The sequence below is a fragment of the Vanessa atalanta genome, chromosome 18 (assembly GCF_905147765.1).
Source record: "Vanessa atalanta chromosome 18, ilVanAtal1.2, whole genome shotgun sequence".
Classification (NCBI taxonomy): Eukaryota; Metazoa; Arthropoda; class Insecta; order Lepidoptera; family Nymphalidae; genus Vanessa; species Vanessa atalanta.
In genome coordinates, this window is record NC_061888.1 from 3,048,040 (window position 1) to 3,060,542 (window position 12,503).

General features: G+C 34.8%; 2 protein-coding genes across 3 annotated transcripts; both read right to left on the minus strand.

Annotated features, from left to right (window-relative positions):
• Positions 1-9: 9 nt before the first annotated feature.
• LOC125070883 (DDB1- and CUL4-associated factor 10) lies at positions 10-9,706 on the minus strand. 2 transcript variants are annotated; one of them, XM_047680884.1, is made up of 11 exons: positions 9,288-9,706; positions 8,393-8,506; positions 6,608-6,977; positions 5,884-6,039; positions 4,633-4,692; positions 3,479-3,675; positions 2,965-3,049; positions 2,424-2,506; positions 1,801-1,968; positions 1,408-1,555; positions 10-681 (listed from the first exon to the last, which is right to left on the minus strand). In XM_047680884.1, the coding sequence occupies exons 1-11, from the start codon at positions 9,512-9,514 to the stop codon at positions 406-408; spliced, it is 1,884 nt and encodes a 627-aa protein (XP_047536840.1). In that variant the 5' UTR covers positions 9,515-9,706; the 3' UTR covers positions 10-405. The 2 variants fall into 2 exon arrangements, with proteins under 2 accessions (XP_047536840.1, XP_047536841.1); XM_047680885.1 differs by having other exon boundaries at positions 473-681; positions 1,801-2,009.
• Positions 9,707-10,048: 342 nt separating this feature from the next.
• LOC125070820 (mRNA export factor Gle1) lies at positions 10,049-12,254 on the minus strand. The gene has a single exon (XM_047680806.1). The coding sequence runs from the start codon at positions 12,053-12,055 to the stop codon at positions 10,115-10,117; it is 1,941 nt and encodes a 646-aa protein (XP_047536762.1). The 5' UTR covers positions 12,056-12,254; the 3' UTR covers positions 10,049-10,114.
• Between the last annotated feature and the right edge of the window lie 249 nt (positions 12,255-12,503).

A 12,503-nucleotide genomic window follows, 5' to 3' on the forward strand; every position in this document is an offset into this window, starting at 1 on the left:
CGATATCTACACAGTTTTACATGAAGATGAGCATTTGTAGTCATTTTATTGTTTAATAAAAACATGTATTATTGGATATTTCTTAATTTATTCAATAATACATGTTTTGATTGACGAATTTAATCATTTAAAAAATACACCAATTTTATTTTATCCATGTTTACTCATCCGAATGTAAAATTGTTAAGACAATTACAACAAAATATTTATACCAAAAGCCTGCTTTCAGCTATGTTCAATAACCTGCACAAGTTCACATAAGTTATTCTCAGAATCACACACGGATACATGATTACATGTCGACACTGCCCAATCTCTACACTATAAAATACTTAATGAACACAAAAAGTTGAAATATACAGTCTGAGGAATGAGGGCTCTCATATAAAAAATTAAATTAAGTAACTAGTAACACGATTCGCCACTGTAAGGCTCGTACCAAACTATTTTCCCCTCGAGACAGCCGGTGACGAGGAGATGATGTCTGGGACTAAACTTGGAGCTGACGACGAGGTCCTGGTGTATCCCGAGGCTTTGTCCGACGTCTACCATTTGAGTGGGTCCGTCGAAGTCTTGTACGCAGTGGGACAGCTCTGCGCAGCGGTCGTTGAGGGCTAACAGACGCATACCGCGACCGAACGGCGAGCACACCAGCCGCCCATCGGCAGAAAAACAAAGTTCCTGTTAAAACATTTCAATTCTATTATACATTGTGCCCCAATGTATATAGTAAAAAAAAAATGGATCATATGTATGGATAAAAATACTTTTTGTAATATTCACGAATTTAAGTCCACACTAGGAAAGGAAAAGTAGTAAGATTATATTAATATTAGTCAAGTGATGATAATTATTTAAAACTTGAAATCGGAAGGACTAAATTAATCTACAAATCATATTATATAACGGCTAATGTTTATTTATAACCGTTTATAGGTTGCAGCTTGTGATAGGATTTGAATCCTTACTTAACGGATTAGCAACTGATAGCAACAAGATGGCGAGAAACTATTAACAAAACAAAGAAGCATAAATAACACCAGAGGCTTGGCGTCGGGCCAAAGCTGCAAAATTATTGCAGCGTTATGAAACACCCATAACAGTAATATAAAATATATTTTTCGTTTTTTGCTGTAACGACTTTTTGATATTGTCTTCGTAGGCATGAGCGATAAATTGATTTCATAACACGTTTTTATTATTCTGTTCGAAATCATTACTCTATATTTGTGCTGATCTTAAAGTTTATTTTACGCAATCTTTAATTTTGAGTTAAATTAAATAAGCATGAATCGAGAGTTTTGCTCATAATATTACCGTGGAATATAATTACTTTTTCAAATGCCATTTTAAACGGACGATTAATCGTAGAGTATCTGACCGTGGTAATGGACGGATATGGGGTACCTTAATGAAACCCTTCCCCTCGTTGGTCTCCTCGACGTAGTAGAGCAGACGGTCGCGGTTCTGTCGTATGTAGTGCGGCGTCTCTTCGTCTTCGCACGAACTAGAGCTCTCGCGTCGCGGAGTCTGGCCGGACGTCGAGGGTAACGTGCTGCACATGGCATGAATTATTAATTTACGTCCTACGTTACATTATGTAATCGAAATAATATTCATATCAATTACAATGAATTCATTGAAATCTGTTTAAGAAGTAAATAACAGTTTGTTAAAATGAAATGGATTTAGGAATTTGTCTCGAATAGGTAAGATACGAAGCTTAATCCGCTAGGCTTAAGACATTTTTAGACAAAAGTATAATTAGAGTTTTAAGACGAATGTAATCAATGGGCTCACCTGTCATCCGGGGGAGCACGTGCGGGCAGGGCGGGCGTGGCGCTGAGGCGCGGCAGCAGGCGCGCGGGCGCGGCCCGCAGCGAGCGCGCGCGCAGCACGCCCGGCGGAGCGATGCCCGTGTTGATGCCCATGATGCGCTGCATGTTGAAGTTGCGCCCCACCTGACCTCTGCGCGACACTCACTACTGTACTGGCCGCCGACACAATCGGTACAATGTATTTTTTTAATTATTCTACGAAGGCGGACGAGCGACCGGTCATCTTCGCCCAAGGACGCTGGCACTGCAATAAGTTTCCAACCAATCCTTATATTGTTGATCAGATGTTATGTCCCTTGTGCCTACATTGGATGAGTCCCTCGTCAAACCGCAACACCACGATCTAAAGCATTAATGTTTGGCTGTAGAGCAACCACTGCCAACGAGACGAGCCTGTTTAAAGCTCACTCATTAAACTGAACGGAACGGGAGACGATCGATCGCTAACCGCTGAATCGATGAAACCTGTTAATGTGAGCGAGTGGAACAAAATTGTAGCGAATTTGTCCGATTATTTTTTGTCTAAGTAATTAATTATCTCGTTACTATTTACTGTCATGCACTAACTTGTCAGTGTTGCGTTACCTGCTGTACATCTCTTGGAGCATTCGATGTTGTTTGATAGTAATAGACGCCTCCCACACGTCATTCTGAATACTCGACAGGCCCTGGACAGAAACAGATACCTCTTCACGCTAATCATATAAGAATATCGTTAAATATTTCAGGCTATGTTTTTAAATCTCCTTCTTTTTACCCCGAAACTGAAATATACAAAAGATATCAGCAATCAACAAATTAAAGAATCCAGGGCCGGCTAGTAAACGAATATCAAATATTGGGTTTCGAGAGTCAGCTCAGGAACGTGTTGGCTCCGTTTTTTTAACTTCAACACTTCTTACATATTTATGTTAAAAAGATTCTATTAAATGAATACAGACTACGATGTCTATTTTATTATTATAAATTTAATTAAACGTTCAAGTCAAATAATGATGATGTGGGTATTTGAGGTTTAATTACATTTTCGTCTCAAACCCGGCTTCAAAAGTACGCGATGCTTGTAGTCTATGGTCTAGTCCGGCCCTGCCGTAGTGCGCTCACACGAACAGTTTCATCAACTCACCGGCGCGAGTCGGGGCGCGCTGGGCCCGGCCTCGGGCTCCGCCTCCTCGTCCCGGTCGCGCTCCCGTCTTGTACTGTCGGTCGATCTGACGCGATATTCACGTTTTAATTATTTATTAAGAAATATTTTTCACAAGTGAACATTCATAGGACTTTGGATCTGCAAAGAAGCGAATGCTACATGGGGATGACTCGACTGTTTGCCACGGAAATAAAACACGTGTCATATAATCATACTTCTAAATGGTTAACTTTCAAAGCAATCGAAGGCAACGGGGCGGTGAGAGGCGCTTATAATTATCTTATTATATTAAAAGGCATCGACTTTATTATATTACGTAATTTATATTGCCTATTCTGTGCGTCGCGAGGAGGGAGTATCCAAGAGAGGAATAAACTGCGCTAAAATGTCAAAGTATTTCAACGAGGAATGAAAGGGATCAAGTGTAGGAAATGTCGTGAGGAAGCAAGACCAGCGTGATAGTTTGAAAATAAATAAATATGTGGAGACTCACGGGCGGGCGGGCGCCACGGAGGCGGGCAGCGCGGGCGGCACGGCGGCCATGGGGCGCGGCTGGCGGTAGGGGCGCGCGCGGGGGCGGGCGCGGCGGCGCGGCGCGGGCCGGCGCGGCGGCGAGCGCGAGCGCGTGCTCTTGTCCGCCGGCTCGGCGCCCGCGTGCGCGCCCGCCTGGATGTCGTGGATGCACGACCACTGCGCACGCGCACAGGTGAATAAAAACTTTATTTCACGAAATTGAAAATACAACTAATTTTACAAAAGTATATTAAGCGTAATAAGTCACTGGGTGCTACCAGTACTGAATGGAACAGTCAACGGCGAATGATGTACCACACCGTCGATTGTTCGAATCTTTCACTGATTGAGAGTTACTGTCGATTAAACGTCGACCAAACATCCCCCTAAAAGATCGACTTAAGTTCTTCATCAAAACTTCCAAAAAAATGTACCGAAGCTTAAGCTGTACTGTTCTATCTTCGATTTTACTTAAAATTTTAGCTTATACAACAAACTTAAAATATAAATAAAATAGAACACACCTTAATGTAATAAATTCCATCGGCAGGAGTCGTAAAGAATAAACAAACCTTACGATTTACATATTCCATATTTACTTTTAGCTCTAACTTATTATTCACTACGCACAGCTCTCGATTGATATATTATATCGCGCAGCACTATGCTACTTCATAAATATTTATATTATATCTACTGTAACATTACTTCTTACGTCTCGATAACACCTTCGCTGACATTAAAAACGCATTTCTACGTTGAAATAAAACTAGTTTTAACGGATTTAATCGCGTATATTAATTATTTTAACATCCCGACGTTTCGAGCACTTTGCAGTGTTCGTGGTCACGGGCAGACAGTCTGCCCGTGACCACGAACGAATTAATATTCGCGATTAAATCCGTTAAAAACTAGTTTTATTTCAATGTGTAATAATCGCGAAAATCTAAGACAACATTACGCATTTCTACGAATACCAAAGACTATTTCGATCTCGACCAATGATGTCAAGTCAATTCAAGGTCAAAGTTGTTTATTTATTTTTACTGCTCCTGCCTTTGAAATTGGCTATTGACACCAACATACTATACATCAAATTATCCTATATAAATATCGCTTAAAAAAAATACATACCTCAGATCTGTCATCGTGACTTATATTCCTACTTAACGCACACCAACCCTGTGGATGGATCTGTAAAAATATATTAAAAAAGACATATTATATACAATCTATAAATATATACTCGAGGAACGCCCTTTAAAAGTATAAATATAAAGTGATTCCTACAGTACTATAGATCTATTCAAAGGCCAAGACGCGCAAATCCATGTTAAATTATCGGCATGCTTTATGAAATATAATCTAATTTTTATTCTTTTACTGTTTTTGTTCTTAAGCCAGTCATCTCACGCACACTTAGTCATCTAGCGTCAGCGTCACCAATACTTATGCACGCCAATAATTAATTATTAATATATATATTTATAAAGATAATGTATATCTTGCAAGTACTCATTTCGTATCTCCCTTATAAGCTACGTTTTCACGTGCATCCTTTAAATGTTAGTACAACGAATGTCACAATTACTTTCTGACATTTCACGATCGTATTTTATTGTGAGTTTAGAGCTCTACTGATTACAAATTTGCCATTTCGGTTAAGCGTAAATCTGGGAGGAGGTACTACTACTAGGAACTAATATACTAAATCTTTAAGGTGGAACTCTATTTCGTCTTTGTGGGTACCCTGTATACCATTGAGCCATACAAGCTTGGCTTAATCAGTATTGGTACCATCATCAGAACTAAGAGATACACGAATCACCGCAGGAGGCTACACGAAGCAAATCGACTGGCTTGTTATATTATTGGATGGTATATTTTATTTATTTTCAATTCTTTTTATGTATGAGTTAAATGTTGCAAGTTATTTAAAGGCGTATTAAACGTTAGTCACTTTTTAATAATGTCATTTCATTTCATGTTACAGTATTAAATTAAATGTAAAGCTACCGCCGGTTCGGAATGTAGATTCTACCAAGAACCGGCAAATTAAACAGTTACTCTTTTAAACAATTTTACATAGTTTTATTAATAAAATGGAACGTGCATGAAAATCAACGAAAAACTGCATGAATTAATTATGTATGCATAATACCCACTTGGTGCATTTTTATCTTCTATATACAATTATAAATAAAGTTCCACTCGACTGATAGGTCTAGAATTATTTTGCACACAAATGTTCGCTCTATAGTTACAAAATATACAAAAGATAGTTCTAAAAAAATAAACACAGATATTTTTACTCTACTTGTTTTCAAACCGGGCAATTAAATATACCGATATTTCTTCATTTCAATCAAAACATTCATTATTTACCTGCAGTGCGCTGACGACCTCAGCATCGTTGCCATCAGGAAAATCTGATACGAACTCGACCCTGTTTTCTGTACGCTTAAGGTCAAACAAGTGATCGTACATTGCCGCGATTGGTATCAACTGTTGGCTCATTTGCATCAGTCTGTATAGATTTGGCTGGAAGATATTACATATTGTATATATTTTATATAAAAAAACCACTCATTCTAAATTTAAAATTGATCTGCATTCTTTTTATTAATATTTTTTAATATATTTTTTTATCTTGATGCAACTAAAGAGCTATGCTTCCTTGAATATATTTTTATAATATCTATGTAGTATAAAACACAGTCGCTTCCTGCCGTCTCTACACTTAGATATTTCAAACTACCTAACGTATTTCAATGCGGTTATCATCAATAAACAGAAGAGATCCAGGGAGAAGTTTTATGTATATAATACATGAATATGTTATACGTAAATTTCAATTTATTATTAGGAAAATATAAGAATTTCTCTTTTTAAGCTTGTTCTTGCCTTATCGTTCCCGTGTGAAGCCGGGACGCTTAGCTAGTACATTAAATACGTAAGTATCGTATCATTGAACATAGAATTTATTTCAATAGTAACCGGCCTGATGAAAACTTTTAATTTTTTTTTAATGACTTTTGCTAATGTGACGTCATCAATTTCCTAATATATAATTTATGAGTTAGAAAACGTTCAATTTTGTTATACTTACTTTAAATCCATGTAAGTGTTGAGCCAATGTTGACAAGTTCAAATCATGAATAATTACAAGCAATCCCCCGGTGGTGCACATGACCATCTGTCTCGCGTCCGGCGACAGCCTACACCTCATCAAGCCGGACGCATGGAATACTCTTTGGTATACGAGATTAAATTCTGTGTAGGAATTTATATCCCATGTATATATGCTGCCGTCCAATCCGGATGTCACGAGTAATTTGTCTTTGACTGAGAATTCGATGTTTTTTACCCAGTTCGAATGTCCTAAGAGAGAGCGAATTTTTTTCTTTAAATTTCTAACATCCCACAACGCTATGGTGGTGTCATCTGAGCACGTTGCAAACATTCTACCGTCGAGGAATCTGAAAAATTATACCGTTATTACAAATACAATATGTATACTAGGCATTACTCGCAACTCTATCTGCATACATCTATTTTTTCTCGCAATATTAAACATATCAATAATGTCAAATTTAATATGATCGTTTAAGTTGTTGAGTCGTGGTATGGTAACAACAGTGCGACACTACTTCTAGGTGGTAGGGCTTTGTACGAGCCCGTCTGGGTACGTTATAAGACCGCCAAACTGCAATACTAAGCATCATTGTGTTCCGATTCGAAGCCAGTTGCCAGCGTAACTACAGACACATAAAATCTTTGTCCAGATTGATGGCGCATTGAAGATGTAAAGGATGGTTAATATTTCTTGTCAAATCGAATGGACGGCAGTGAACCATATGAAGGTTAATTTGTTACTATTCCAATTTAATAAAAACAAACTAATTTAATTTTGTATTCATAATATTAGTTTGATTTTCATTCATGGCAGTCATTATCAACTAAAACTAGTCCACTATTTATCAGTTTTATACTGTATAAGTGCGCAAACAGCAAAACGAAACGACCAAAAACAGTTCAGGCTCAGGGTTATACAATAGGCTATAATGGCTTGCAATGGGCCTTTTCCATTGAATAATGTATGGAATTAGTTAACTTGCGCATATGTAATGGTTGTTTAACAAGGCTTTTAGTAAATTTTTATAAAACCTTGTTAAATAAATTACCTTTTGTACAAGACTTGTAGAAATGTAAGTTAATCAATTTAATTATTCTTATATCATTGTAAAAAATTATCCATAATGTTAAATGTTTTTTATAGTTATAATTTTTAAGTTATATTGACAACCTCATTGGTCTAGTGGCTATAAGGCCAGCAATTTTAAGCTCCAGGAATCAAATACTAAGAAGGAAGAATTCCATGTGGCAAATAATTTTAATTGATCCATTAACTGTGTTATAATTTACTTGTGTTGTTGTTGTAATGTGCCTAATCTATTTAAATTCGTTTAGATACATTATGAGAGCATAAAGCCTAAGTGGATATTACTGCTAACTATTAAGTAGGGACTTTTTTTTTTCAGTTTTTAAGTCATTATTAGCAGAACATTGACAATGAGAAATTATTATTATATATATTCAATATATTACAACAACATACAAACGAGTCAATCATTTATTATTTACAATAACAGTTTTTTATTCTTGATTTTATTAAAATTGGGTTTAAATGATTTGTCATGACAAGATATACTTACAACCTAACGAGGAGACATATTTTTAAATGCCAAATTGAACGACTTAACCAAAACACAGATAACTTATACCAGAAGATAAAGAATGTTTTGGAAAAGGTCTTAGTATATAATATCTGAACATAGACATGACAATGTGATTTGATGTTTTCATATTATTATAAATCAAAACTATAACTCACTTAACACAATTAACACAGTCTGAATGTGCTCCATTTACCGAGTGAATTCTCTGATGTGTTAACGGATCAAAAATCTGTATTGATTTCTTCTCACACGCAGCAACTAGAAGAGAACTGATAAAGAAAATATTTTATATAAAGTTATAATTAAACAAAAAATCATTTTACTTGGTTTAATAATTATCAAGTATGTTAATAATTATGGCTTACAAAAATAAATATAACTTACAATTAGAGGATGTAATAAAGATAAACAACAAGTACAAGTACTAGCTATAATCAAAACATCAGAAACTAATCATGAACTATTGCATGTATTTAAGATATAAAAGAGCGAAATATACTGTTTGTTATTGAAACTCAAAATATTTCTTTTTAAAGCTTTCCGTACAATGATAGCAGAACTATTACTTGTAAAACAGAAACATAGACATATGGCCCTATTCAAAATCCCTAAGCAAACTATGCATTGAATATATATATACTAATATATACTTTATACTTATTAAAAATCAGTGTCAATAAAATAAATTTGATTTATAAAACTAATGCTGAACAGTAGTACTAGACACAATGGAAGTAAGTTTAATAATTACTATGAAATGATAACCATGTTATTTATAAATATTTGATGAGAAATTGTTAATGATTCAGTTTAGTTATTCAGATAAAAGGATATTTTTTAATTAATCCATTATAAGTTCAGTTGATAAAAGCTTGATATAAGTTTATATTTAATGATGTTCTTTTGTTTTGCCAGTATAATGTTTATTCCTTATCTCTAATAACTTTGACATAGTACAAATAATGATAATGTCAATTATATATTGTCTTGTTGTTATATAAATAGAATGTCAATTAAACCTAAATCAAGGTTGACTTGAAATTTACTTACCCTTCCGGGGAGAATTCAAGGTTGAATACGCCACCGGTAGGAAGAGCATTCGCCTGTTCACAGTCCCATGAAGCTATAGGCTTCATACCACAATACAGGCTACGCGCCATTGCGTCGCTTGCTCCCACCGGATTTTCAAATCCACTTTCTCGGCGAAGTAGCCGATAAGGGCTGTACGCTGAGTACTTCGCCATGAAGGAACTATCTCTTATGGTTTTAGTACCCATTTTGATAATTTACCAACGACACCGATTTCACGCTATCTTAATATTTAAGTACAAAACATATCACACAAATATACATATAACTAATACGTCTCTCAAAATTTAGACCTGCAATGTTTTTTCCGCATTAATATAATTGTAAAAATAATCAATGCAGGTAGCACAAAATGTAGAACATAAACCACAGACTGCAGCAGATGCTTTAAGGCTTTAAATAGCAGCTGTCAGACGAGACAACAGCTGACAGATATGCTTTCTTCATGTTTACCTTTTACTTCAATATTATTAGCATTTTTTATCTATGGTTCGAAATACAGATTCAGGAAAAGAATAACACATTTATTATATACATTAATAAATATTGTTATAATTTTGTTTCATTTTTAAATACTTATCGAATAATAGTTATAGTAATATATAGTTCAAAGTTTTAAAAATAATAAATCTAATATTAGGACACGTATATTATAGGATATTCTTTTTTTCGAATAGAAAAATAGTTAAAATTTACATTTTAAAATAAAAATACATTCTGTTGCAAAATTTATTTAGTAATTATTTGTTTAAATTAATTATTTATCATAACCATTATCAATTGATTAATCACCATGTATTTGGAGCCAATAACCCATTTGGTGGAGGGATGTGACCAGTCTTTAAAACACTTTGCAAAAAAACTTCAAACCTAGTTTTAGGGCCACCTTCATCAATATTTTGAAGTATAGCTAAGTACTCTGTGCTTAATAACTTTAATAATTTCGTACATTGTTTACCATAGTGTCTTAAGAATTCTGAACCACAAACAGTAAAGAAATCATGTATCAATGTGGCACTTATATCTGGTTCTGGTTTGAGGTTAATAAAGGATGCAAGCCACTGCCACCCATATCGTAAGCTATGAGGATTTGAGGCATTCATGAATTTAGGTGTTTTAGCTATCCATATAGCACAGTGAAGTCTAAATATACCAGACATACGTTTCAAAAATTTGTCCTGTTTTTCAACTACTCCTTCATCATTGTAGGTGTATCCTCTAGACATATAAAACTCTTTGTCTGTTTGTCCTTCTTTCTGAGGAAGCATCATTGGCACTAAATATGGACATTGTCTGTGGAAATATGCTTCAAGCAGTTTACCAAATTCTGGAAATTGCGACCACAATGCAACTGTCACAGCTGCTAATGGAAAGGCAGCTTCAGGGTTGCTAGAAACTAAGAGATCTCCTTGTCTTACAATTTTTTTAGCTAACAGGGCTGTGCAATAATGTAAGCCTTGAGGATGCTGTGATGCCGTAACAAATGTATCCAGTACTTGGACTTTTTCCCCTCGGAGAAGTTTTGCTAATTTATCGAATTTATCTCTCATGTGCATACCACTCACTGATGACAATGCATTAACAGGAGTGTTTACAGCTTTTTGGCAGTCAAATCTGAATTTTTTTAAATTAGTATTTTCTAATAAATCTTTGTAGCTACTCTCATAACAATCGAGAAAACTTTTCAATTCCTTAAAATATGTATAATTTTTTTCTGAATAAAACATAGATTGAGCTCTTCTAGCTTGCTGTATAAGACCCTGTTCAATACGGGCAGTTTCTGCGGCTTTCGCCTGTTGTTCTTCCATTTCCTTAATTTCTTTCTGTCTAGCTTCTTCTTCTTCTATTTGTTTATTTAACATCTCTTGTTGCTTGACTAAATTAATGTCATCTATAATTTTCTGTTTTATATTCTCGATATTCCACGATAATACTTCAGATTGTTTTACTTCTTTGTCAGTAATTGTACCAGTTTTACAGAAGTCCATGATTGCAGTTATATTGCCTATAACAGTGTTTAGTGAGGAAATATACTTTTCTAATATTTCTTTAGCTAGTGGCTCTCTTTGAACAAGATTTGTTATTTCATTGTAACACATACATATTTTTGTACGACTGTCAGTAATAGCCGCAAATCTTACAGTGGCTTTATTTTGTTCATCTAATATTCTATTCATATTCTCAATAGTCTGTTGGTTGATCATTTGACAATTCTGTTCGTCCAGCCTAGCCTTTTCAAGCACTGTCAAATTATCATTCTCTTGCAGTTGCTTTGCCATTAGCAGTTTTCTTGCTCTGAGTTCTAAGGATTTACGTTTCCACTCATCACTTTGGTTCTTCCAATACCTTTGCATAGTATCTGCGTAGGAAGCGACCATTTTTTCGAGTAAATTTTTAAACAAGTCTTCTGAATTATTTTGTAATTTTTCTTCATAATCTTTTAGTAACAAAGTGTAACGTAGCTCCTCGCCAACTTTATCTTCTAATAAGTCAACAAATTCTTGATTATTATTATTTGATATAGCATCGACCTTTACTTTTTCTTTCGTTTTAGGACTTCTGGGACCGATAGTGACTTCTGTTATATGGGGACTAATTTCAGCTGCGTTTGTTAAAGCCGATATACGTAATCTCGTGAAATCTGCTAACGTTTCAGACATACTTATATCACAATTTCTAATACCGCTCCGCGTGTAGTCATCTCTACTGGAATAACTTGTTTCTTCCATTTTACAGCAACAACCATGAAATATCTTTTATACTTATTTACAATTTTCCCTATATATAATTAATGCTTATGAATTACAAACTAGCGAATACATGGAGGTAAAATTATTAATAAAAATTCATAACTACGACGATTAAAATTGGTATTGTGTATTCTAATTTAAAAATCACAAGCGTCAGGTCCCTCAGCTGTCAGCTTTTAGAAACGTCTTTCGTAAAAGTGACATTAGCGATGGTTTTAAGTTATTAATGTTAACAATAACATAAAATACCGATTTTTTTAAATACTTTAGGTATTTAAAAAAATCGGTATTTTATGTATGTAATGTATTATTTGTTTATTTGTTTATTTATTTATTATGTTTTGCTAGCGGATGTTACATAAATTACACACCAATGAAATCATGTACAAAATAAGATACATTATGTACACCCATTCAAAAGCAAAAA